The following is a 25,323-nucleotide window of genomic DNA, read 5'->3' as shown; positions in this document are numbered from 1 at the left end:
CCAAAAATTCTGATCATTTTCCTCTGAGAAGCTGGGGGTGACAGGGAGGACACAGAAGTAGAGGCCCCCAGTGGGTCACATTCTTGCTCTTGCATTGGGCTGGAGGGTTCACGGGTATCCGTTTTTTTAGTAGGCTTTATAACTAACGTGTATGTGACATACAATCTTTTGTGCTTATCAAGTCGTGTTTTTAGAAAACAAAAAGAAAAACCAATCAGTTATTGTTAACTACCTCCATTTTTACAGATGGGAAAACTGAGGCTCGGTGGGGTCAAACTAGCAGCAAACACACACGTTGAATGCTTACTGTGTCCCAGACCCTTTACACGGATCATCCGATTTCATTTGTTTGACATCCCTCTACATATGATAACTGTCATCATTGCAGTGTGCAGAAGACTGAGGCTTAGCGAGACGGGAGAACTTCAGAGTCACTACCTGGTCACAGTTGATGGTGAAGGCAAGGTCTTCGCCCGTGGCATGCCCCATGTCCCTCCTGCAGGCTCCGAGGCTCACTGTGAGTGACAACTCCACTCTGTGGACCTCCTCTTGGGAGCAGGCGTCGAGGCATCTAAGTCCACTTGCCTCGTGCCATCTCAGTGCCTGGACACTGGTGGCTACCCTGGGCCATCCTGCAGTCAGGTGGCTGAGGTAGGAAAGAGAGGAAGGGAGATAGGTGGAGCCAGAAGAGATAACACCGAAGTTAAATCTATTCCTACTGCTCATAGTAGGCTTTCAAGCTATGAAGAGATGGCTCTTCCCGTGACTTCAGCCCCATCCTCCATCACTGCCGATGCCCGCGTGGCTGGCACTGCCGAATATCTCTAGCACTTCTGATGTCTAGAACTTCATCAGAAGCTGTTGTTGAACTTCTGATGTCTCCTGTGCCTCAACCTTGCTATCGCCTTGGTGTAAATTTCTCTGACATTGATTTTGAATACAGTTCCAGGCTTTTGGAGCAGAAGTTTCCAGTTAAGCTTGGTGTCCCACCTAAGTGTTAAGGTCAACATGCCGAGCCCTAGAGTGGTCCTCCCTCTCCCACCACCAACTATCCTACCTGGCCTCCCAAGAACTGTCTGTGGTGACTCTTGCATTCTCTGTCTTGGTTCACACCTGGGAAATTTCAGGGCATATGTTAACGGGAAAACCTTAGGGAAACCTGAACCTTCAAAACTGGGTAGAACGAATGGATGGAATGGAAGAATTTACTGCAGCAAAATCGCTTCAAATTCCTTTTAGGTTAGAAGCTTCTTACCCTGGCAAGTCAAGAAGTACATTTAGTTATTTGTTTATAATCCATGTGCTACTGGGTGAAGGATTATAGGACAAGAACATTTGAAATGTATGTGTGAGGGATCTCTGCCCAGCAATTTCCATCAAAAGAGCACACCCATGATTATCGTATAAATGGATGGGACAGTAGTATTCTCCTCACATACAGTGTTTGTCCCTGAGCGCCTAGGGAGGGTGTCACCTCCAGGGTCTCCTTCCTGTGGCTTTTCTGCATGAGTCCTGCACCACCTCTTTTAACCTCAGGGAAAACTCACTATTTTGTTTTTTAAAGTCAATCATATTTAAAGTTGCTGCTTTTGAGTATGTACTATGTGTTGATGTAGATTCTGGGATGTAGAACAAACAGGCGCAGACTAGTATGGGTAAGGTGGGGAACCCCTACTTCAGAAGGTGAACCCCAGAGGGAAGGCTGCCTGGGCCAGAGGTGTGTGTGTGGTGGCAGGGAGCTGCAGCCACTAAGCCTTGGAAGAGTCTTTAACGGCGCAGGGAAATGCGCTGTATAAAGCTCAGTGGGGGGGAAAAAAGGATTTAGAAAGAAAGTATATGCTGGAGGCAAAGAAAAAGACTAGAAGAAAACAACCAGCCAGGTGCAGTGGTGTACACCTGTGGTCCTAGCTACTTGGGAGGCTGAGGTGGGATGATTGCTTGAGCCCAGGTGTTTGAGGCTGCAGTGAGCTATGATCTGTGTCACTGCATTCTAGCCTGGGTGACAGAGTGAGACCCCATCTCTAGAGCAAAAAAAGAAAAGAAAATAGCCAAAATATTATTGGTTATTTCTCTATTTCCCAAAGTTTGGGCAAGAGCATATACTATTCTTACAATCAGAAGAAGTCCTCTTTTCCATTACATCTTAAATAGCTCTAAGATTTAGAATTCGTCTTGATGAAGGCATGGTCATTGCACACACAGAGCTGGGCCCCGTGGGTGAGGGGCTCCAGGGGGCCTCTGAGTGGGGAGCTGTGGGTGTCAAGTGGCCTTGAAGAGAGCTGACCCAGGGTCGGGTGGCAAGATTCCCTGAGTCCCAGAGAAGTCAACTTTCTGTATCTACTAGAGTCCAGGAAGAGTGTGTCCATGGCTGTCATTACCCCCTGCTTACCCGTTTCATGCCAGATTTTTCTCAGATGCCTTCTCTGGGGGAGGCACTGTTGTTGGGGCGACTTTCTGGCTGCAGAGGGCAACCAGTAATAAAGGCAAATGCCAAGTATGAGGCAAGAAGGGAGGCCCCTGGCTGGGACGGCAGGCATTGGGAGAGGCTTATGGGAGCCCCTCACCCCTCTCTTTTTGGGGTGCTCTTGAGGAAGCTGGACTCCCCACCTCTAAAGACCCCTCCAGGGAACATATATCCCAAACCCAAATGGAGATGAGCTGGCCGGCGAAGTCCAAGACCCCAGTCCCCTCCATTACAACCTAGGGTGCGGGCTTCTGTCTTCCAGGTTGAAAGCTCATCATTTGGTTCATCATAAGTTATACGTCGGAGTGGAATTATAAAGGAAAGAGAAACAGATGTGAACTCTCAACAGCTTGGAGAGTTGGAAAGCCTCTGGAGTTCCATTATAGAAATGTGCATTTTGGCCGGGAGTGGTGGCTCACGCCTATAAGCCCAGCACTTTGGGAGGTTGAGGCAGGTGGATCACTTGAGGTCAGGAGTTCGAGACCAGCCTGGCCAACATGGCCAAACCCTGTCTCTATTAAAAATAAAAGTTAGCCAGGCATGGTGGTGTGTGCCTGTAGTCCCAGCTACTCGGGAGGCTGAGGCAGGAGAATCACTTGAACCCGGGAGGTGGAGCTTGCAGTGAGCCGAGATTGCACCACTGCCCTCCAGCCTGGGTGACTGAGTGAGACTCTGTCTCAAAATAATAATAATAATAATAATAATAATGTCTTTTTTTTTAAATAGAAAATAGAAATATGCATTTTTAGATACCAGCAGGACATCAGAGCACTGAGGGAAACTGAACCCTCTCTTTGGGAAGTAGCTTGGTTTCTTTTGTTGCCCTGGCCTGAGTTGTCGTTTTAATTCTTTCACATCAGCCAGCATGGAGAAGAGGAGCCAGTTTTGCAGAATGACTGGGAACAGCCCCTGCTGGGGAGGGACTCTGTGATGCAGTGTCCTCGTCCGAGCCTCCTGGGCCCGGGTTCCCGTCGCTGTGTGCCCGGAGCCTGGGCGCTGACACTGAGCCTCCTCTGTGCTTTCAGGCATCCGCATGCTGGACGGCGACGTCACAGATGTGGTCGAGGCAAAGTCGCTGGGCATCAGACCCAACTACATCGACATTTACAGTGCCAGCTGGGGGCCGGACGATGACGGCAAGACGGTGGACGGGCCTGGCCGACTGGCTAAGCAGGCTTTCGAGTATGGCATTAAAAAGGTGTGAGTAACCAGGGCTACAGGGGAGTGCTCTGGGACAAGGGTGACAGTAAACATTTTTAACAATTAAATATCAGAGTGACACTGGCCACAGCCCTGAAACAAGACTGGGAAGACTCTGCTGTGACAGGTGCCAGGGCCAGTGTGGAGGAGTTACTCGGGGAGTCTGAGAAGTGGCTCTTGACCAACGAGAGCAGAAGTGTTTTTGCCTTGTTCCAGAACAGCTGTTCCAGTGACAGCCAGGTGGTCACTGCTAGCACGACCCTCTCTGCCTTGGAGTTTGCCTATCCCTGGCTGAAGGGGGTACACAGGTGGGTGACAGGGGTCCAAGGCAGCTCACCTGGCCTGTTACTTGGACTCTGCAGGGACCTTGGCCTGCCCTTAGAAACACCCAGCCGTGGAACTTTCTGCATTCATCACGGGGTATGTGCTCACCCAGGCCCCGCTGCAGCAGGAAACAGTGGTTGGGGTGTCCCCTACCAGCACACAGCCCAGCCCAATTTGAACTTCTCCAGGAGAACCTCACAAGGGGCTAAGCAGGGCAAAGATGCTTCTCTGCTGATGGGCCAAGGGGAGGCTGGCAGGCTCCTGCGAGGCCACCCGCCAGCCACTCTGTGGTCTTTGGTTCCGGATCCTTGTGTGTCAGGAAGGCTGAGGAAGGGGGAGGGGGTGGCTGCAGATGAGCCAGTTCTTACAAGCAGGGTGGCAAGGCAGATTTCTGGGTGAGGACAGCTTCTTGGAGCAGGCAGACAGAGCTGCGGTCAGTGTCCAGGAGGCCCTGGGTGGCCGAACAGGCCCCAGCCCAAAGTACAATGTGTGGTCAGTGACTGCTGTAGGGAGTGGGGACGGGGAGTTCCAGCAGGAAGTCCAGGCTTCTCTGACTTCTCCTGTGGGGGATGGGAGAATGGGGAGGAGGTGGCAGGATTCAAGCCCATTAAATTTATATCATTTAAAATATTTTTAAAGTTCTCATCGTATTATAACCCATGCATAGTGATTACAATGTGGCTCTTAAACAGCTAATAAGTCAGTCGGACAGTAGGAAGAGATTATATTGCAGCCTTTCTCTGTCTCTCTCTGTCCACCCCCGGGTCCTGCCCCACAGAGGAGGAATCTGTTTTTAACTGTGTTCGTAATTTCCTTTCTCTAAGTAATATCATTTGATGGCTTTCCTGGGTGCATTGAGTTTGGTCACCATCTATTAATTTCCTCTTATAGGGATGAGCGTTTTTCTCTTAGAAGACCCCCAGCCCTGCTGCCCTGCTGAAACCCTGGAGTTTCCTCCACTTCTTACCTTTCCCGGGCGTCAGGCCTACACTGCATCCTCTGCCTCCTGCCAGCTGCACCTGCCTGCACCTCCTCCGAAGGACTTGGTGTCACTCTGGAAGTGTGAGGCGGAAGCTTCCTCCTCTACTGCCCCCACCCCCCAACCACTCAGGTCTTGAATGCCTGAGAAACCAATGACCAAATATGGGGTATCTACCCCCGTGTCCCTCCGAGTTTAGTACTCACCAGACGCTCAATGTGAGGAGGAAAATTAAGGAAGAGGGGCAGTGTAGACACACACACGCACGCACACAGCACGGGATCTTGCGGGCATCCTTGGGACACTGGACAGCTTCCTTTATCTCCATTCCCCCAAGAAAATACCAAGGCGGCTTCAATCAGGCTGCTGAGCACCCAAGCCAGGCCCAAGGCTGGGCTGAGTGAGTGCTGGCAGACTCAGGTATGACCAAGTCAGCTGCTGCCCACCAAGAACTGCCGAATACATAAATCACCCTTCCATTACTTAGCTCCCAGCTCCAACCCACTAGATCGCTTGGATCTCAGTCTTGATGACAAGCAAGACATCCTAAAAATTAAGCTGAATTTAAGCTTCGGAGAGGGTGGGTAAGCTGGAGGGCGGGTTTCCTGCGTAGAACATATTGCTTTGGATGGTGTTACTGCTGAGCGTCTGTCATTTCTACGGGATGATTTCCAAAGATTGAGCTCCTAGGATGAGGCACCCTCTGTCCAGGAGGGGACCCGGACAGTGATCGTTCGGGCTCTCTGGTTCGCTGAGCCTATGCGAGGTTTGGGGAGGTTGGAGCTGCAGAGAGGGATCTTTGCATTCTGAATTCTGAGCAGTCTTGGTTTCATCCAGCTGTCAGGGGAGTGGGGAAGTTGCAGAGGGGACCATGTGGTTTCCCCTCATTCTTGTCACAGTTTTGCGAAATACTGAGGTCATTTGATTTTTTTTCGTCATTTAGAAGTAAAATATGTCATACAGAGAACTTTAAATCGCAACTGTCTCAATCTGTCACTGAAAATCCTCCTAGAAATTTGATGATCTCAAACCAAACCACATTCCCCCATCTGTTTTTCCTCCTTGTGGCCCTATTTGTCACCTACAGTTGTCTTCTGTAAAATCTGACCTTATCTTTGGTAGATGATATGGTCCGGCGGTGGGAGACTGTAGAAGCTGTAACTTGGCACAAAGATCTGTTTAACGTTGGTCCTTAGGAGGCCTCGCTCCTCTCACACCTGGTTATTCAGAAGTGACGATTAGACATTGCTGTGGCTAAAGACACTGGCCGTGTCCAGGTGGCCGGTGTTTGCTGGCCCTCTGTCGCGGTGCTTCTGAGCTCATGAAATGAACTCTCCCTCCCCAGGGAAGACACCGAAATACGATTTGATTGGGTTGAAGTTGGGAGTTTACTGAAAAGAAGTGCAAGTTCACGGCTGGGGTTGAAATGTCCCTGCAGCGTCTGTCCATGGCTTCCATGAAGCCCCTGGAAGATCTGGGAAGTGAAAATAAAATCGTCAGAGACAGTTAAAACATCTCTACACTCCTCAGATCTGGCTGTTTCCTCGCCTCGTTTCCATGTCTCCTTCCCAGAAACCGTTCTAAGGAGGGGACAGGTTGTTGACACGTTGGTGCCTATGAGGATGGGTTGATCTCATAGCAAATGCATGGTGCATGCTGTAAATGCAAACCTTGAGCATTTCAGGCTCTTGGTATTCAAAGTGGGGTCCAGAGCCAGCAGCACTGGCGTCCCCTGGGAGCTTATTAGGGATGCATACTCTGAGGCCCACCCTGGACTTTGGGGCACAAGTCTGCATTGTAACAGGTTCCCAGGTGACTCCAGGGTGTGCACATTCAAGTTTGGGGAGAGCTGTTTTTGGCCTTTCTCTCTGCTCCTGAAGCAGTAAAGTTGCATGCTCCACCTTGCAAAAGGGCAACATTTTATGAGTCATTTCAAGTGGGGTGGGGAGTTAGGAGTGGCAGTGTCTAGGACTAATTCTCACCTGGAATAAGGACAGGCTCTGATGGGTTAAATACCTTTTGATTTGCATTGTAGTTGCTTTAAACTGGCTTCAGCTGAATCTCTTCCTGCAGGTAATCACATGCACACACACACCACCTTCCTGAGCTCTTTGTGCCTTTCTCTCAGGTTAGCTTTTCTGGGAGGGACCTTTCTGTTGAGCTCTTGGCCACCCCGACAGGTTCACCTTGCAGATGCAGAAAGCAGAGTGGACGCGGCAGCCTTAAGCAGCGGGGCTGTGTGAGCTCCAAGAACTTTCCCGTGGGCTTTCTTGGGAGCCTCAAGTTGGAGCTGGAGTCTCCTTGGTTTACAAACCCCCGTGGTGTGAGCGTACAGAGCAGGCGGGTCCACTCATTGTGCTCCAAAAGTGAGTGTGACATGTTTGGTCAGCAGCAGGCTTCGATTTGGCTCTATGGGGATTGCAAAATTGGGGTGTAAGTTATCTTTAAATTGGCTGATTGTTGAGCATAAGTATAAATTTCCTCTGTTTGTTTGGGAAGGAGGGTCCTCAGTAAGGACATGATTTCCAGCCAGTGGCTCCAGTTTCCCATGGAGGTGGAACGTTGGCCCTGCTCTCGGGCCGGCTGTGCACCACCAGTTCATCCAGCCATCTGGACTATATCCGTCAGTTCAGTCTTCCACTCGCTAATCTTTAGCTGGTATTTGTGGCTGGAATGATTCTCAGTGTGGTCAGAAATCATCCGTCCTGTGGGTATGGGATAGAGCAGAGCTGCAGGAATCTGCCCTGACTGGCTGCTGTCTTTCAAAGACTTGCTTTCGTGTGTACGTTCTTAACAATGAACACCGGTGCACAGCTGGGCATGGCAGTGCACTTCTGTAGGCACAGCTACTCTGAAGGCTAAGGCAGGAGGATCACCTGAGCCCGGGAGTTCCAGACCAGCCTGGGTAATGTAGCAAGACCCCGTTCTGAAAAAAAAAAAAAAAAAAAAAAACGGAAAGAAAACCTACACACAAATGAGGCCCTGGCCTTGGCTAGTGATGTGAATCAGACCACCCTGATACTTACCCTCAGCAGAGACCACAGGGAGCTCTGACAGGACACCCGCAAGCTGCTACCAGCTTCCTGGACATAACCCTTTTCACCTGTTCTGTCTTCACCCAGAGTTCACGGTCCTATCCCTCTTTGCAAATTTAGCTCACTCTGCAAGAAGGGCACCTCTGCAAGTATGTTTTCCAGAAAAATCATTCTTTTCCCCACCAGACCAGCTCTTTCAACCCAGAAAAATTAAAGTTGTAAATTCCGCCATCATCTGTAATCTCAGTGTTATTTGCAGCACTGCTAGGTCTCTTTGATCCTAGGCCATTGCAATGGAAATGACAGGCATGGCTGTGGAATAGAGCAGCTTGTGTTGGGACCCTTGATTTTCCTGTGAAGAACAGGAGTCTTTCTGGCCCCTCTCCCTCGTATGATCCTGTGATTCTGCAATTTTAAGGCTGCTGCCACAGGCAGAAGCACACCATTAAAATCCAAACAGAGCCCCCAAAACCATGCTCTCAGCAGCATCCAGATGGTCTGAATGCAACCTTCTTATCCCTTTGAAGGAACATCTGGGAGATGGGACTCTAGGTTGGGGGGAGACCCACCCTACGAGGTTCTGCTGTGGGGCTAAGCCTTGTTCCTCTTCTCCCTCCAGGGCCGGCAGGGCCTGGGCTCCATTTTCGTCTGGGCATCTGGGAATGGCGGGAGAGAGGGGGACTACTGCTCATGCGATGGCTACACCAACAGCATCTACACCATCTCCGTCAGCAGCGCCACCGAGAATGGCTACAAGCCCTGGTACCTGGAAGAGTGTGCGTCCACCCTGGCCACCACCTACAGCAGTGGGGCCTTTTATGAGCGAAAAATCGTAAGTTCTCTTGGCAAGTTGGAGTGCTTACAGTGAGTGCCTCAGCCCTCTGGGAATGAGTTTCTTCTCCCTTTCTCAGAAAGATGGGTTAGATTGAGGCCAGATTGTTCTGGATCCCAGGGTCCCAGCCTCACCCATCGGCGAACAATTTGAGCCTCGAGGTAAACCCCAGTCTCTTGGCAGCCTTCCTCGGACACTGGCTTTCTAATCTTTGCACAGAAATAGCAATTAAACCCCTCTCTGGTTTTAGAGATCTAAAAATATTATTTAAGAACGAGGTTCCTTCTCATGATGTCTTGTTTTAACTCTGAAATTCTGTGGTCACATCTCTTGGAATCCAATGAACCCGTCCAGTTCCAGCGTGTACAATAGAGTAAGAGAAAGACTTGGTTTTATACTGAGACGTTCTAGAAATCCAGGAGTTCTTGTAGGCATTCTGTTGCTACAGAAGCACTTTTCCTGGACACTTTTAAGTCGAGCAGTGGTTTCTGTCTGTTCCGCTTACTTAAGTGAACATGAGCATGATTTGTCTTTTAAAAGGTAACTGTTTTAGTACTCAGGTAGAATTTGTGCTTTTTCTTTCCCTACATACTTTCCTACTTAAAAAAAAAAGGAAGGGAGGGTTTCCAGTTCAAATTAATGCAGAATTGAAATGCACAGTCATTAAGTTGACTTGTAGACATTTTAAAAATGGGACTGTGGAGCTGGCCAGACGTGGTTAAATTTTAAAGCTCACTAGCATCTTTTCATTTCTGCGGCTGCTCAGCCACATCTTTAGAAGTTATTCACAAATTTATTTTTACACTTTTCTGTGGGAGCATACAGGCTTCCTGTTCTCGGCTTTGCTCCCCACCAGTGAAAGGTCAGCTGCCATCGTTCTGTCGCCAGCCTGGTAGTGGCTCGGGCTGGTTAACTAAGGTATTAATTTGTTATTTTCCTTTTCTGCTGGAGTACGCACCCCTGGGACGGGCAGCTGAGATGCTGAATGGTGTCCTGTTTACGTAGAAATCCAGCTCATTTGATCACGGACTTGCTGGGGTCTTATCAGACAGACACTTGGCCAAAACCCAACCTAGTCTTGCTGGCCGAATGGGTGCAAGTTCGAATTTGCGAAGTTATGGGACAGTTTGTAACATGGACTGTGTGCAGGCAGGATGGTGTCTCTCAACCCTGGAGGCAGGGCTTGCAGCTTTATTTGCATCACGAATCACGTCAGCGTGTGATTCCAATGCCATGCATGTGTGCGTGCCTTGGCTATAAAATGCTTTTCTTCCTTTTTTTTTTTTAAATTATCTTCCCTGAGCAATAATATGTGGGTAAGAAGGGCATAGTTTGGAGAGGGGTAAAAGAGAAAAATACTTTGTCTTGGTCACTGCCCAGGAAGTCTGCTCTGACAGTATGAGGGGTGTTATTTTCAGGTCTACCAGAGCCCAGCTTTTGTTCTGAGTCCTCTTAGACATCCTCCAGGGAGATGAGTGCTGCTCAGGACAGTCGACATATCACAGTCCCAGCATTCAGGCAGGCCTGTGATGGCAATCACAACCCTGTCCGCCTGCATTCTCTGTCCCTCTGAGTCTGAGGAATGTGAGCAGGTGTCCACCTGGAGCGAGGGATGTCCCGTGGTGAGACGTGACTCTTTATAGAGGAGTAAAACCTAAAGAAAGCATCTCTCACCAGAACAGGAGGATGTGTTCGTTCACTGAGCACGAGCTGTGTCCCAGTGGCACTAGGACTCAGCAGGGGCTGTCCACCTTGGTTCAGCCATCCCTCCCAGGGTAGGCCCCTCTGCTCGCTCCCCAGAACCCCCTTCTCTGAAGCTGGAGAACCAGCTGTGAGCCTCACATGCTCTTGGGAGCATGGCCTCCTGCCCAGCCACCCCTAGTTTCTCCTCCTGGCCACCATTTACCAAGCACAGGTACATTCAGGTGCCTGGCTGTGATCTGCCGAGAACCCCTGAAATCTATATCATGGTGTCCATTTGCATATGAAGATGCTGGGGTCAGAGAGGGGACATTTTTGTCCCTTTTCCCATGCCGTCAGCTGCCCTCCCCATGTTGAGGTACCCCAGCCCCACTGAAACGAACAAGGAGGAAACTGGTCTCTGTTGGCATTCCCGTCACATCTTCCTGTGTGTGACACAGGCCAGACCCCCACCTTCCCTAGACAGTTGGCCCAGCTAAAACGTGTGCAAGGAAGGTGCTGAGTTTGGAAGAGGATCTGGGTTGCTCCCACTGTGAAATTGATTCTCACAGGTTAGGCACATTGGCTACTGGAGGCCTGTGGTGGGTGGATGGGTGTGACTTTCCTATTCCTGCCATAACAAATTATCACAAACTTAGCAGCTTAAAACAGCACAAATTGATATCCCATGGTCCTATAGGCCGGAAGTCCAGGAGCCTCAACCGAGTCTCTGCTTTGAGTCTCACAAGGCTAAGACCAAGGTGCTGGCAGGGCTGTGGTTCCTTCTGGAGGCTCCTGGGAGAATCTGTTTCCTTGCCCACTCGGGCTGTTGGCAAAACTCAGGTCCCTATGGTTCTGGGACTGAGTTTCCCGTTTCCTTGTGGACTGTCAGCTGGTGCCCGTTCTCAGCCTCTGGAGGCCACCCACATTCATTGGCTTACTCCTCAGCTCCCTCTTCAATGCCAGCAGCGGTGGGTCCAGTCCTTCTAATGCTTCCTCTCTCCGACAGCCTTGCTGCCTTCCTCTTCCAAGGTGAAGGGCCCTGTGGTGGCACCGGGTCTACTCAGATAATCCAGGATAATCTTCCTGCTTTAAGGTCGGCTGGCTACCAACCTTAACTCCATCTGCAAAGCTCATCGGAATAACACCAGAGGACAAAGATGATGGGGGCCACAATCCCACCTAGCACACCTGAACCCACACAGGCTGAACCCCCAGCACCCGCTTCGCATTTCAGTCCAGAGGGAGATACACGTCAGCCTGAGTGGTAGTGAGGTCCAGAATCCATCACACACCCAGCCTGGGCCAGTGCTCCGAGGAGGGCAGGCAGAGCCCCCAGCTAGCAGTACCTGCCTTGTTTCCCTGCGCAGCAGGCCTTGGGAGGTCAAGAACATGCCAGGTTGATCTGCTTCTTCAGGAGGACATCCTGGTGGAGAACCCAGCTTATGACCCGCTGGCTAAAGGCAGAAGCTCTCTCCAAGCCACCTGGGCACCTCTAGCTGCTCTGAAGTCGGGGGGGGGAACTTAGGGATCACTAGTGTAGACTCTGATGCTTTTGCCATGGGCACTCTTGGGCATTGGTGACAGGGCACAAAGTCCAGCAGACCCAGTGGGGAGGGCTTGTGGGGTGCGTCTTGGTTTCATGTTTTACCATTTTTTCCACATGCACTTCTGCAGTGGAGAGGGAACCAGCTGATCTATTATTATCGAAGCTTACGGTCTGTGCTCCCAGCTGGCCTCCTTGCCTCCGCCCGTCTTCCTGCAAAGTGATTTAGCGGGAGCACCAGATGTTGTGGAAATCTGCGGTTGCTGAGATGCATTTGCCTAACACCTTATTTGTTCCTGAGACCCAGGGTCACGCTTGCCAGTTAGTGGCACCTGAAGTAGCCTTGCCTTCTCCAGAGAGTGAATTAGCCTGTCTGCCATCACTGCCTCACTGTGCTTCTCTCTCACCCAGGTCACCACGGATCTGCGTCAGCGCTGTACCGATGGCCACACTGGGACCTCAGTCTCTGCCCCCATGGTAGCTGGCATCATCGCCTTGGCTCTAGAAGCAAAGTAAGTTCCCACTTACCTTTTTCTAAAAAAATGTTTATACTGTGGTAAAATACACATAACATTGGCCATTCTCACCATATTGAAGTGGACAGCTCAGTGGCATTAAGCACATTCACTGAGTCGTGCCCCCTGCACCAGCATCCCTCCCCCAGAGCTTCGTCGTCTTCCCAGGCTGAAACCCTATGCCCATTAAACAACAGCTGCCCAGGTTAGTCAGCTCAGGCTGCTGTAACAGAGTCCCACGGACCGGGCAGCTCAAACAACAGAAATTTAGTTTCTCAAAGTTCTGGAGCCTGGAATTCCTGGATCAAGGTGTCAGCAGGGTTGGTGTCTTCTTGGCTTGCAGAAAGCTGACTTCTCCCCTTCTGCTGTGTCCTCTTTTTATAAGGACACTGGTCATATTGGATTAGGGCCCACCCTAATAATCTCATTTTATGTTAATTACCTTTTTAAAGGCCTTCTCTCCAAATATAATCATATTCTGAGGTACTGGGGCCTAAGACTTCGATGAATACATTTTGGAGGGGACATAGTTCAGCCTATAACACTCCCCATTGACCCCCCACCCTATTTCTGTCTCTACAAATTTCACTACTTTAGGTGCCTCACGTAAGTGGAATCACACAGGATTTGTCCTTTTGTGCCTGGCTTATTTCACTTAACATAATGTCTTTAAGGTTCACCCATTTGTAGAACGTATCAAAATTTCCTTCCTTTTTTTAGGCCATCCTGATGGGTGTGAAGTGGTTTCTTCCTTTCTTAAAGCCCAAGTCTCCTGCCCTTTGTAGGACACTGTAGGACACGGGGGCTGGCTGGGCCAGAGTCCAAGGCCTGACTCTGATTCTGCACCTCACACCAAAACCACACTTTAGGTTGCTCTAGCTTCTTTTTAGGAACTTTCACTTATAAATTGACAGTCAAGAAGAACTCTTGAGTTGTGTATGTGTTGTTGGTTCAGAAAGAAAAGCAAGTTAACTGCACATGCAGTCATAGAGTCAAAACCAAATTGTACTTTAGTCATCAAAACTGGCAGAGAACAAACCAGCCCTCTGCAGTAGTCATCTGTTGTAGATGAGTTTTTAAATAACTCAAAAAGAATGGTTGGGATGCCTCAATGCTTGTAATTACGTATGTTTGCATGTGGATTTGCACAAGACAAACTGAGCGTAACACTCAAATGCTACCAATGTAACAAAGAAACAGTTTGGTATTTTTAATTTCCAGGCCAAAATGTTAGCTTCTGTGTCCTGAGGCTCTTTTTAAAAATTCTTCATAATTAGTTGCTTGTGTGGAAACTCACATTCGCATACTTTACCCTTCCTTGCGCTGTATTTTCCTCCATTCCTTATTGGAAACATGCAAAGAGCTAAATGGAAAACAAACCCTGCTCCGGGACGCGTTGTCCCCTTAAACTTGTTCAGTGGGCACATGAAAGCTCAGACAGTCATCTTCCTCATCATTTTAGCTCCTCCTCAGAAACATACTGGTGGCAGATCAGGCAAACATCATTTGGAACAATGTCAATCTAGAGCATTTGACACTTACAGGATTGGTCAAGGAAGGAACGGTTGATGTCTGGAATTTGAAAGCCTGTGTTGAGCAGATCTGCAGCCTGGGGTAGCTCTCGCCTGTGCAGGTTGGCCTCAGGCCGCCTTCTCTGTCTGTTCACTACTGCTGTGGAAGGAACTGGGGCAAAGCCAGATGGTTCTGGGTGGAGATGCTCCCGGAGAGTCTGGGGAGGGCCCCCAGACAGCGTGCAGCCAGAATGAAGGAAGACCCACACGTGTTGGAATTCTCTAAAGGGAGTCCCATGGTTTTGGGACAGTCTTGGTACTTTTCAGACATCCGTTCTTCATCAAAAAACATTTTCAACATCCTCTTAGACATATTTTCCATGCGGTTATATTTGTGATTTTATTGCTAGAGTCAAAAATAAAATAGATTTTTTTCATAAGAAAATGGTTCCTAACTTTCTGACTCCCTGGACCCGTTCTGTCCTCCACTCGAAAGGTCATCCCGGCACCTAAATTCAAGATTTCCAGGAGGACTGGCTGTAGCCATCTTCGAGTACGCCCTGCTGACACACAGCAGTAACTTGCCAGGTTGCACGGGCAGCATGGGGTGTGGCCATGTCAGCACTTGTCTGAACTCCAAAGCCTGCACCTGTGAAGCCTGCACCTGTGAAGCCCGCACCTGGGACCTCTCTACCAGGGTGCACGGCCAGGGGCTACTCGAGGCCTCAGAATCCTCTCCTAACAGTGAGGTTGGCTTGTGGGCCGCAGGAAGGCTAGTGGATGCAGGAGGAGAACAGGTGTGCCTGGCAGGGAAAGGCCTGGAGACTGAGCCACTGGACACAGACGGGGAGAGAGAGTGAGGAAGCCAGTGACCAGCCAGGAGCAGCAAGAACACATTGGAGAAGTCAGGGGAGGCCAGGGCTGGAGCCTGGAGAGGGTGAGCCCAGGGAAGGGGTATACCCAAGACTTACGCCATGGGTGAGCTTCTCGTAGGAAAACAGGCAAAGGGGGGAGAGGGTGGGAGTGTGCAGAGCAGCCGCCACACGAAACAGTATAGCGCTTTCTTGAAAAAATTAAACAGACTCCCCAGACGATCCAGCAATCCCACTTGTGGGTGATCTCCAGAATTGAAAGCAGGGACTCGGGTAGATATTGGCCCAGCCATGTTCACGGCAGCTGGTTCACAACTGCTGAACAGTGGGAGCAACCTGAGTGTCCACGATGGATGAAGAGATCAGCAAAGTGTGCTCTGTACACACCTGGAATATCATTCAGCCTTGAAAGGAAGGAGATTCGGATACAGATTATGATAAGGCCTCTCAAGGACATTGTGCTGAGGGAAATAAGACAAATCCCGTGTGGTTCCACTTACATGAAGACCTGGAGCTATCAAACTCATAGAGACAGAAAGTAGCATGGTGGCTGCCAGGGGCTGGAGAAGGAGCAAAGGGGACTGAGTGTCCCATGGGACAGAGGTTCAGTTTGGGTGTGGTGAAAAGTTCTGAAAGTGGGTGTGGCAGTACCAGAGCAATGTGAGTGTACTTAATGCTACTGAGCTGCACCTTTACAAATGGTTGAAATGGCAAGTTTTGTGTTCTGTACATCTTCGCACACCCACTCACAGAGTGGGCCACTTGAGAGACGCCTGTGACATCCGAGCAGGCACCACTGGGGGGGGCGGGGCAGCTGGGCACTTCAGCTCTCTCTCTTCTGCGTCCCCAGTCCCCCTCAGCTGGGCACTGCAGCTCTCTCTCTTCTGCATCCCCAGTCCCCCTCAGCTGGGCACTTCAGCTCTCTCTCTTCTGCATCCCCAGTCCCCCTCAGCTGGGCACTGCAGCACTCTCTCTTCTGCGTCCCCAGTCCCCCTCAGCTGGGCACTTCAGCTCTCTCTCTTCTGCATCCCCAGTCCCCCCTCAGCTGGGCACTGCAGCATTCTCTCTTCTGCGTCCCCAGTCCCCCTCAGCTGGGCACTGCAGCTCTCTCTCTTCTGCGTCCCCAGTCCCCCTCAGCTGGGCACTGCAGCTCTCTCTCTTCTGCGTCCCCAGTCCCCCTCAGCTGCAGCAGCTCCCCCGATTTTACTTAGTCCGTGTTCCTAGGGTCGCATTCCCTGAGGCAGCACCTGTGGCACGGCGTGCATTCCTAGTAAACACGCACTGAGATAAGCCTGGGGCTTGTGCTTCTGGTCACCTCCATCCCAGCGAGCCCTGGGAAGATGGTCTGGAAAGAAAGCGTATGTGTTTGTGACATTAGGGAGTGAGAGTCTTGGACTCGAGAGATGTAAATTTATTCTTGGTTAATTTTCTGATTGAGTAGAAAGTCCTAGGTATGCGTCAATTTAATCAACTAAAAAAGGAATAAAAGATCTATAAATATTTATCTGTCAAATTGCAGCCAGAACCATGAGCCCATACATCTTTCTTTTCACTCAGCTGTTTGATAGGGCAAAAATATATTCCTTTCATTACTGATTCACATGTAGGTGTTATCTTTACCATGTTTTAATGCAGCCTCGCAGAAAGCTTGTATGTTCAAATATCCAGATTCCATAGCAATTAATACTGATTAGAAGAAAGGAACAATGCTCTTATTTTCTACTACTCTCTGTGTACAGATAGTATGAAAAATACTATATTTAATCGAATCCAAGATGCCATAAAGTTGTAAGATGTACCCTTTTTATGTACCACAGAAACCAGAAGTGCTACCATTATACAATACATCCATATCTCTTAGAATTTTTGTAACTATTGAAGAGTTCTTTTAGGCTGAGAGTTGTTTAGACCTGGAAATGACACTGTGAATAGACAGCACCAAGTTCAGCACCTCCAGGCAATGTAACCCGTTCCCGGTTGCTGTGGGCAGAGGGGCTTATAAGAGGTATCAGATCATAGATGGATCTGGATTTCAGAGGTGTTAAAAAAAAAAAAAAAAAAAGGTGGGCCAGGTGTGGTGGCTCACACCTGTAATCCTAACACTTTGGGAAGCCAATGCAGGAGGATTGCTTGAACCCAGGAATTCAAGACCAGCCTGGGCAATATAGCAAGACCTTGTCTCTACAAAAAATGTAAAAATTAGCCGGGCGTGGTGGTGCACACCTGCAGTCCTAGCCACTTGGGAGGCTGAGGTAGGAAGGTCGCTTGAGCCCAGAGGTTGAGGTTGTAGTGAGCCAAGATCACACCACTGCACTCCAGCCTGGGCAACAGGGCGAGACCCTGTCTCACACACAAAAAGCAGAGGTGAGCAAATGTGCCTTAGAAATTTAAAAAAATCATCTGTGTATTTAGTTACATTAGTGGCATGTTGTATTCTTTTGATGAAATGTTTCTACTTCCCCAAAAAGAATATTTTGCAAATTTAGAATCATATACTAAAATCTTGAATTATAATCTACACCAGCGGGTCCACACAGGATGGAATCTCGGCCAATCATGGTTTGAACATACTCTTATGCACTGTTGTATTTGCTTAGAATGAAGAATAACCCCAAGTATTTAATAAACATTTACTATTATGTTAAGTGTCTTGTATTTTCAGAATTTCCCATATGGCTCTGGGCAAACTCCAGCAGAGCTTGGCAGCAAGGCTAGGCTTTAATGCTTATGAATTTTAGGTCACCCATTGAACCTTTTTTTCCCTCAGGATTTAGTTGCTGGAAACTTGTTTACAAAGAGGTGGTGAAATAAACCCTCGCCAAGGAATGCAATCCTTAGCCTGAGGGGTTTGCTCAGTTCAGACATGGGTTGGCTCCCGACCCCCTACCTCTGAGTGGCCTGTGTGGTTGCTGTTGTTGAGCTGTGTGGACTCTAGGGTATGTTGTGTCATTGCAGCAGCCAGTTAACCTGGAGGGACGTCCAGCACCTGCTAGTGAAGACATCCCGGCCGGCCCACCTGAAAGCGAGCGACTGGAAAGTGAACGGCGCGGGTCATAAAGGTGCGGCAGTGGCGTTCTAGTGGACCATTGGGTGACCCTGGAATGTATAGGAAGGGGTGTCGTGAATTCCTTAAAAGGACTCTCCAAATAGCATTAATTGTTATTATTAATTGTGTGTCACAAGAATTTAAAACACATGTGCAGCTATTTAAGAAAAGTATCCTGGAAGCTCGCACTGACATTACGGAAGAACCCTCAGGTCACAAGAGTCTAGGGTCTCCTAAACTCTATAACTTTTGCCACGGAGACACCACCTATACCAATATTTACTCATAGTTCTCTTTAAGCCAGGAGCAATGATGTGTGCCCATAGTCCCAGCTACTAGGGAAGTTGAGGCAGGAGGATTGCCTGAGCCCAGGAATTTGAGTCTAGCCTGGACAACACAGCAGGACTCCATCTCTTAAAAAAAAAATTACTGCCCCCACTACTTTTTTTTGACATAAATGTATTTTAAAAGGAAACTGTACTACATCTAGCTAATCGTAGGTTTGGTATGTAGTTATGTATTTTTTCTAATGTGCATTAAAACAAATCCATAATTATTAAAATAAACGCTGTTTGTGTGCCACCTAAGGGCAGCTTGCATCCTTAGCCCTGAGTAGCTCTGTGATTTTGAAACTTGCCTTCAGTGTCCTCATCTGTACAATGAGGACATTGAGATAGTTTTGTAAGTTACTTTCTAACTGTAAAACTTCTGTTGGCCAGTCCCTATGTCATAAAAGTAAAGCATAGGACAGTGGAGCCTCTACCCGCAGCCCAGCCTGGTACAGACCTAGGTACCATGAAATCAACCCATGGTCAGGGCTTCGTTAAGCCGGCTGTCTGCGGCCTTTGAAGCAGGTAATTTTAGGACAGTGCTTTGTTTGCCTGACTTTTTTTTTTTTTTGAGACAGAGTCTCGCCTTGTTGCCCAAGCTGGAGTGCAATGGCACGATCTCGGCTCACTGCAACCTTTGCCTCCCACGTTCAAATGATTTTCCTTCCTTTTAAGTAATCCCTCCCAACTAGCTGGGATTACAGGTGCCTGCTACCACGCCCAGCTAATTTTTGTATTTTTAGTAGAGACGGGGTTTCACCATGTTGCCCAAGCTGGTCTCGATCTCCTGACCTCGTGATCCACCTGCCTTGGCCTCCCAAAGTGCTGGGATTACAGGTGTGAGCCACTGTGCCCGACCTGTTTGCCTAACTTCTTATCAGGTATACTGAAAAATATTTCATTTGGCCGTAGTATTTATGTTAGGGAGGAATCTTTTTTTAACCTTTTCTGAAGCTCAGGTCTAACTAATTTGACACTAAGTCTGATACTACTATCTGGAAAATATAGGTCAAGCATAGTTACCCTAAGTGCCGAGGGACATTCCTTTTAATAAGGAGGACATCGATTGGGCCTAGTTCATCTTTGTTTTGCAGGAATGTCGGTGATAGTGGTGTGCTGTAACAAGAGCTGACCTCCATTTCAATTTTGGCCTAATTAAATAGGAGAATAGATTGTATGTAGTTCTTGACCTTGCCTCTTATTAAACTTTGAAAATCTCCTGCCCTGGCCAAATTAAATACTGGACCGGGCCAGTTCGCAAGCCTGCCTCTGTGCTGTGCCATGCTGCTTTCCCGGAATGCTCTGGGAACTCAGCAGGGAAATAAAATGGCAAAAAAGATGAGTACAGCCTTGTGTTATTGCATTTCGGGCACGTGGTAATTGTGTGAACCAAGAGGTCTCAGATTTTGTTTCTCTTGTCTGGTCTAAGATTCAGGGAGCATAGATGCTGACAAGCCCTTTTAATGTAAAGAAACCTGTCCTTGTCTCAAAAAAAGAAAGTCCTAGACCTTCTCAGCACTTCTACTCTGTACCAAAGCGGGACGTGTTTCCTGACCCAGACTCCTAAATTTAACAGAAGGAGTTGGTTTCAGAGAGAGAGAGGCAGCTGGGACCTTTGAGCAGCCCTCAGAGGGACCCATCCTGCAGCCTGGGGCCCCCAGGAGACCTCGAGTCTTATAGTCCATCTGTCCTCCGTGGGGCCCGGCAGATGCAAGAGCCAGCCTTGCTCCCTTCCTGGAAGAGGCAGGAGAGCCTGGCTCTGAAGGGCCTGTCTTTTCAGTTAGCCATTTCTATGGATTTGGTTTGGTGGACGCAGAAGCTCTCGTTGTGGAGGCAAAGAAGTGGACAGCAGTACCATCGCAGCACATGTGTGTGGCCGCCTCGGACAAGAGACCCAGGTAAGGCTCTGCTGTGGCATCGGTGACGCCTCAGGCATGTGGGTTTGGAGCTGACTCTTGTAAGGTGTGGCTGGGGGAGGTGTTCACACATGCGTTCTGTGCACATGTGCGTGTTCACGGTGCATGCCTGCACATGTCTGCATTTTCTCTTGTGGATTGTACGGCTGGGAAGGGAATCACTTCTTAAGCCACCACTGTTTTGAGGCCTCTTCCCCTTTTGTAGCAGATTGCTCCATGATAGGGGATCAGTTCCTCAGCCTGAACCGCTCAGCCTAGTATTGGAAATTCTTACCCATGTTTAGCATATCAGACCGAGTCAGGAATCTGCTCCTCCCAGAAGGGTGAAATGAGGAGTAGCTGCAGGTGTCCTTTCTGTCACCACCTGCTACAGATCGGAGCTGTAGCCCCAGCCCAGCCTAACCGGCCCTGGGAGTCTGCAGTGTGAATCCAGCGGGCCTGAGCAGGAGCAGCTGGGTCAGCCCCTTCTTTGTTGCAGGTTGTGGGGTACTGCTTATTATTCACGGTGCATAGCAGCTTTGTGTGGCTTTTATCTGGTCCTGTACAACCTTCTTAAGGCTTAAGCGCTGGGATTTTTTTAACAAGTCTTGAGCAGAAGGGCCCTGGCTTCATCTCTCTCTCATGAGCAGGGCACACCCAGAATTGCTCTTTGGAGTAAGTTTTTCTAAATCTGTCATGTTTGTTCATTGATTGATTGATTGATTGATTGATTGATTGAGACCGAGTTTTGCTCTTGTTGCCCAGGCTGGAGTGCAGTGGCATGATCCTGGCTTACTGCAACCTCCGCCTCCTGTGTTCAAGCCATCCTCCTGCCTCAGCCTCCCGAGTAGCTGGGATTACAGGCACCCGCCACCATGCCCAACTAATTTTTTTGTATTTTTAGTAGAGACGGGGTTTCACCATGTTGGCCAGGCTGGTCTCAAACTCCTGACCTCAGGTGATCCACCCACCTTGGCCTCCCAAAGTGCTGGGATTACAGGCGTGAGCCACCGTGCCTGGCCAAAATTTTTATTTAAAAAAAAAAATCAGCTGTAAAGTAAATCAGAAAGCAAGAACCCTACCTAGCCCACTAGGAGAGAAAATCAGATTATTCCAGTTCTGCCATCACAGCTGTTTTTAAGGAGAACGGTGTTTCTCTGAGCCTTGTATCTGATACAGAACGGAGTGCATTTTTTCCCATAACTACTTCTTCCCTTTGGAAGACGTGTGTTTGAAAAAGAAATGATGGGATGACTAAAAGTGATATATTGCTTTATCAACAAATACAGATCACTCTCTTTAGATGCTCTTCCTTGAATATGCCTCTACTCTTGTAATACACTCTTTTGCCACAAATAGTTGAGAAAAATGTGTCTGGTGGAGGGCTTGCATATGGCAGGAATGCAGAGAGTATGTGTTGGCTGAGCAGCTGGATGAATAGCCACAGAAGGATCTATTGAAAAATTACCTTTTTCTCCCGTGGCTAATTGCACACTGACCGCTGAGCGATCACTCCAGGCCCCGGTAGGTCGCCCGGCCACCCGACAAGGCTCAGTCTTGACTTCTTAAGGCATCAGTTTCTCTGAGGAGCCTGAGACTGTCAAATTTGAAACAAAGTGGGAGAGTCTCTGAGATAAAGGAGGTTTTGCCTTCTCTGTCTTTGTTTGCTGGAAAACGCCTGCAGCCTGGACCCTCCAAGGCTAGGTGAGGGAGGTGGGCTCCTGGGTCTGGTTCCTGACCTGGGGGCTGCCCTCTGCCCCGGCGCCTCCGCTCGTGTCCCCGTCAGGGCGGCTCCTGAATGGGGCATTCTTCTCCTGCCAGAAATCGTTTTAAGATGGCAGAGTGGTGCCTAGGTGGCGAGTGGTTGTTTTTATTTTTATTTTATTTTGTTTTTTAAGTGAAAGCACACGGAGTCTAGACAGCACAGGTTGAGGGAACCCACCGTAACATACAGTGTAACATTGTTCCTGTCCTTTGAGGAAAGTAAGGACCCTCTAAACTCCGGGAGGAGAAGAATCAGACTTCTGTTTCTAAAAAAAAGTCATCTTTACCTTTAGCGGTTTCAGACTCTTTCTGGAATATTCAGCCAGCCTACCGTCTCACACCACTTGCTTATCAAACCACTTGCGTAACTGTGTAACATGGTTGTTGCAGAGGACATTAGGGCCTCCAGAGAGAGTGGTGTTGCCAAGCAGAGTTCGATGCCTCACGTCCACCTGGGGTCTCCCCTCCTGGCAGGGAGCTCCAGCCAGCTCTGCCACTGTCAGGGTCATCTGCACCTGAGCTGCGAGTATCCCCACAGCTGTGCGAGTTTTCCCCATCGGGGTTCCCAGCTGCTAGGATCACGTGGCCGAAAATGAAAAGAAGTGTTCCCACACAGCCATTCTCCCGTCTTCTTCTAACTGCCCCTCTCCGTGCACATTTCTGGGTCCAGCTGTCTACTCTCTTGGCCTCATCCTGATTTCTTCCTCTCGGTGGAACCCTAGAGCTTCCTGAATGTCCTGAACCTGCCTCAGCTGCTTCCCATGGTGAAGAGCAGAGCAAGAGGGAAGACAGAGTGTGTGTGCGCCTCTTCATACACCATCTCATGTGCATCTGTGTGCACTGCATGGGATATGGTGACTGTCTTTTCTCTTGAACAGGAGAGGATGCTACCCTGGTGTGACCAGAGGTCAGACAACTGTGTTCACTGGATGTTAAGTACAGGAGTCCTCTAGCTGGGTCATGTGTCCACACCTGTCAGGTCTATGGTAATGTCACACATGGTCCTGAGGGAGAGGGGCTGGGGTGTTCATACGTCCACCCCTCTAGTCACGTGCAGGGGCAGGAAACCTCTGTCTACCCCCAGCCCTGGGCTGGGGTATGGTCATTGTTCAGGGAGACTGTCCTCATGGCAGTGACTGACAGGAAGAGTCAAATGGGCCACCCCTTCTGCAAGTCCCTTCTGTGCACCCAGCCTGTGTTCCCAAACTAGCATTGCATCCAGTGCCCCCGAATGACTGCGCAAAGATTGTGCCCCGTCACCCATGGTGTCCCCCTGCTGAGCTGCTGTCTCCAACGCTGCCCCAGTGGCTGGCATCACAGCCCCTGCCTGCCCGAGTCATGCTCAGGCCCAAAGGTGCAGAAAGGCCACCAGCACAGCACAGTGAGGGCTGCAGAGGAAGGAGCTGGGGCCACGATGCCAGACCCACCAGACGCAGTCCCCTTCAGGAGGCAGCTCCGTCACTTGAAAAAAGGCCATCCATGGTGTGAAAAGGACTAGCCAAGAGGGGATCCCAAGTGATACGTTGGCATTTCTCACCTGGACACTGCACATCTGGGGACTGTGGGGTTTGAGCCTGTCTGTGTCTGGATCCACCCAAAAGATAAGAAGTCCCTGGAAGGGTAGAGAAAATCAGGAGAGAGAGGACCTCAGGTAGGGCTGGGCCTGGGTAAGAATCAAGGAGCCAGGCCCCCTGCTCCAAGGCACCACGGGATCGTGCTGGGCAGTCTTTACTGCCTGGTGTTTACCCTGCCCTAGAACAGTCTGAACCCCAGAACTGAGGTAGTGATGTCTGAGCCACCCCTCCAGGAGCCCACACGGGGTAGGGCCCATCATAGGCGGCTTTCAGGAAATGCTAAATCTAAATGCAGAGGCGAGAGGAAATCACTTAAACTGAATGACAGCTACTGTTAGCAAAAGAGAGTGACTTGCTAGAGTCCTCCAGGATAGCACTGGACGAAAGTGCCAGCTGTGCCTGGGCCTCTGTCGTGATCGTCAAACTGTAGACGAGAGGCACATTGACCTACTCCTGGGCACAAATGGTTTCCATCTGTTTAGAACCTTTGTCAATTAAACGAAGGTACATAGGATCATGACCAGTGGCATCTGCCTGTGCAAAATGATTTTAAAATCTGTGTGTATTAAATAGAAGGATAAAGTTGATATTGTATATCTTTTCTTCAAATGAAAAAGAAAATTAAGCTTAGTATTATTCCAACAAATGAAATAGAGGCCCAGCTATTAAATATCCTCTTTGACTCTTGATTTTTCTAGCCAGTACTTCTGTCGCTGCTTTGAAAATCCAGGCTCCTGGGAAACAGTTTATGATATGGATGACCCCCACCTCAATGCTGGGAAGACCAACAGGGTCTTTTAAACCAACACGAAGCAATAACTTACCTGCACATCTTTAGTTTGTGCTGGTTTGGAAGGTTACTGTCCAGACAGAGCTTACAGTTTAGCTTGGCCTGTCTTTTAATGAACTCTGTCATACACCCACACCCACACAAGATACTTCAAACCCAAAAGCCAATGCGTTGCTTTGACTATCAGGAATTATCTGTAGAGCAGATAATCTTTTTATAGATGTTCAGGAATTAACTCTGGATTATCCACATATCACCTACTTTTCTGGAATTTCGTGAAACTAGACTGCATATGGTGGTCATTTTAAAACAACTCTATTTATAAAGACATATGGCTGTGGATGAGAGAGACTGGATGGTGATTATAAAGGCACTTACTGTGTACCAGGCATTGCTCTAAGCACTTTATAAAAAAGTCCCCAATAAACATGTGCGGTTGGAGTTCTATCTTTATCCCCATTTTATAGAGGAAGAAATGGAGGCACAAAGGAGTTAGGAACTTAGGCCCAGAGGTGGGGTGCTGCCAGGTTGAACTGCTCCCGCAGGCTGCTTGTCTCCAGAGTCCACCTTGCCCCCCTAGGTAGGAACTCAGGCAATACTGAGACAAGTAGAGTGACCTGCCCACCCGTTAGAAGACCTCACCTCTTTGACCTCTGTGCCAGGAGCTGGCTGGGCGCGCCACCTCCAGGGATGATAAAGTGCCCTGATCCTGGCTGCCCAGAGCTTCATCCAGCCTTGGCCAGGTGCCAGTGCCTAAAAGCACAGCTGCTGGCGGCTCATCTGCGGCAGGTCAGCTGGGCAAGCAGGTGAGGCCAGGAGCCCAGCGGCCTGATGGAGTGCCTGTGCGTATCAGACACAGGTCAGCCCAGCTCCCTACTGTGCTCAAGCACACAGCCTGATTTGACATCTTTTTAGGAAGCCAAAAGCCCTTCCTTTCTTTGGGCTGTCTCAGAATATGCAGATTTCT

General features: G+C 49.2%; 1 protein-coding gene across 3 annotated transcripts in view; it reads left to right on the top strand.

Moving 5' to 3' along the window:
• The window catches only part of PCSK6 (proprotein convertase subtilisin/kexin type 6), a 190,645-nt gene that overhangs the window by 84,997 nt on the left and 80,325 nt on the right, over positions 1-25,323 (top strand). For all 3 annotated transcript variants that reach the window (XM_054450431.2, XM_054450429.2, XM_054450430.2), the window contains 5 exons: positions 3,490-3,662; positions 8,622-8,834; positions 12,472-12,572; positions 17,914-18,017; positions 20,114-20,231. In XM_054450431.2, the coding sequence (XP_054306406.2) occupies positions 3,490-3,662; positions 8,622-8,834; positions 12,472-12,572; positions 17,914-18,017; positions 20,114-20,231 (709 nt within the window). The remainder of the gene's footprint in view (positions 1-3,489; positions 3,663-8,621; positions 8,835-12,471; positions 12,573-17,913; positions 18,018-20,113; positions 20,232-25,323) is intronic.

Source organism: Pongo pygmaeus, chromosome 16 (genome assembly GCF_028885625.2).
Source record: "Pongo pygmaeus isolate AG05252 chromosome 16, NHGRI_mPonPyg2-v2.0_pri, whole genome shotgun sequence".
NCBI lineage: Eukaryota > Metazoa > Chordata > Mammalia > Primates > Hominidae > Pongo > Pongo pygmaeus.
The sequence above is the reverse complement of the archived record's forward strand: the minus strand, read 5'-3'. Positions and strand labels throughout refer to the sequence as shown.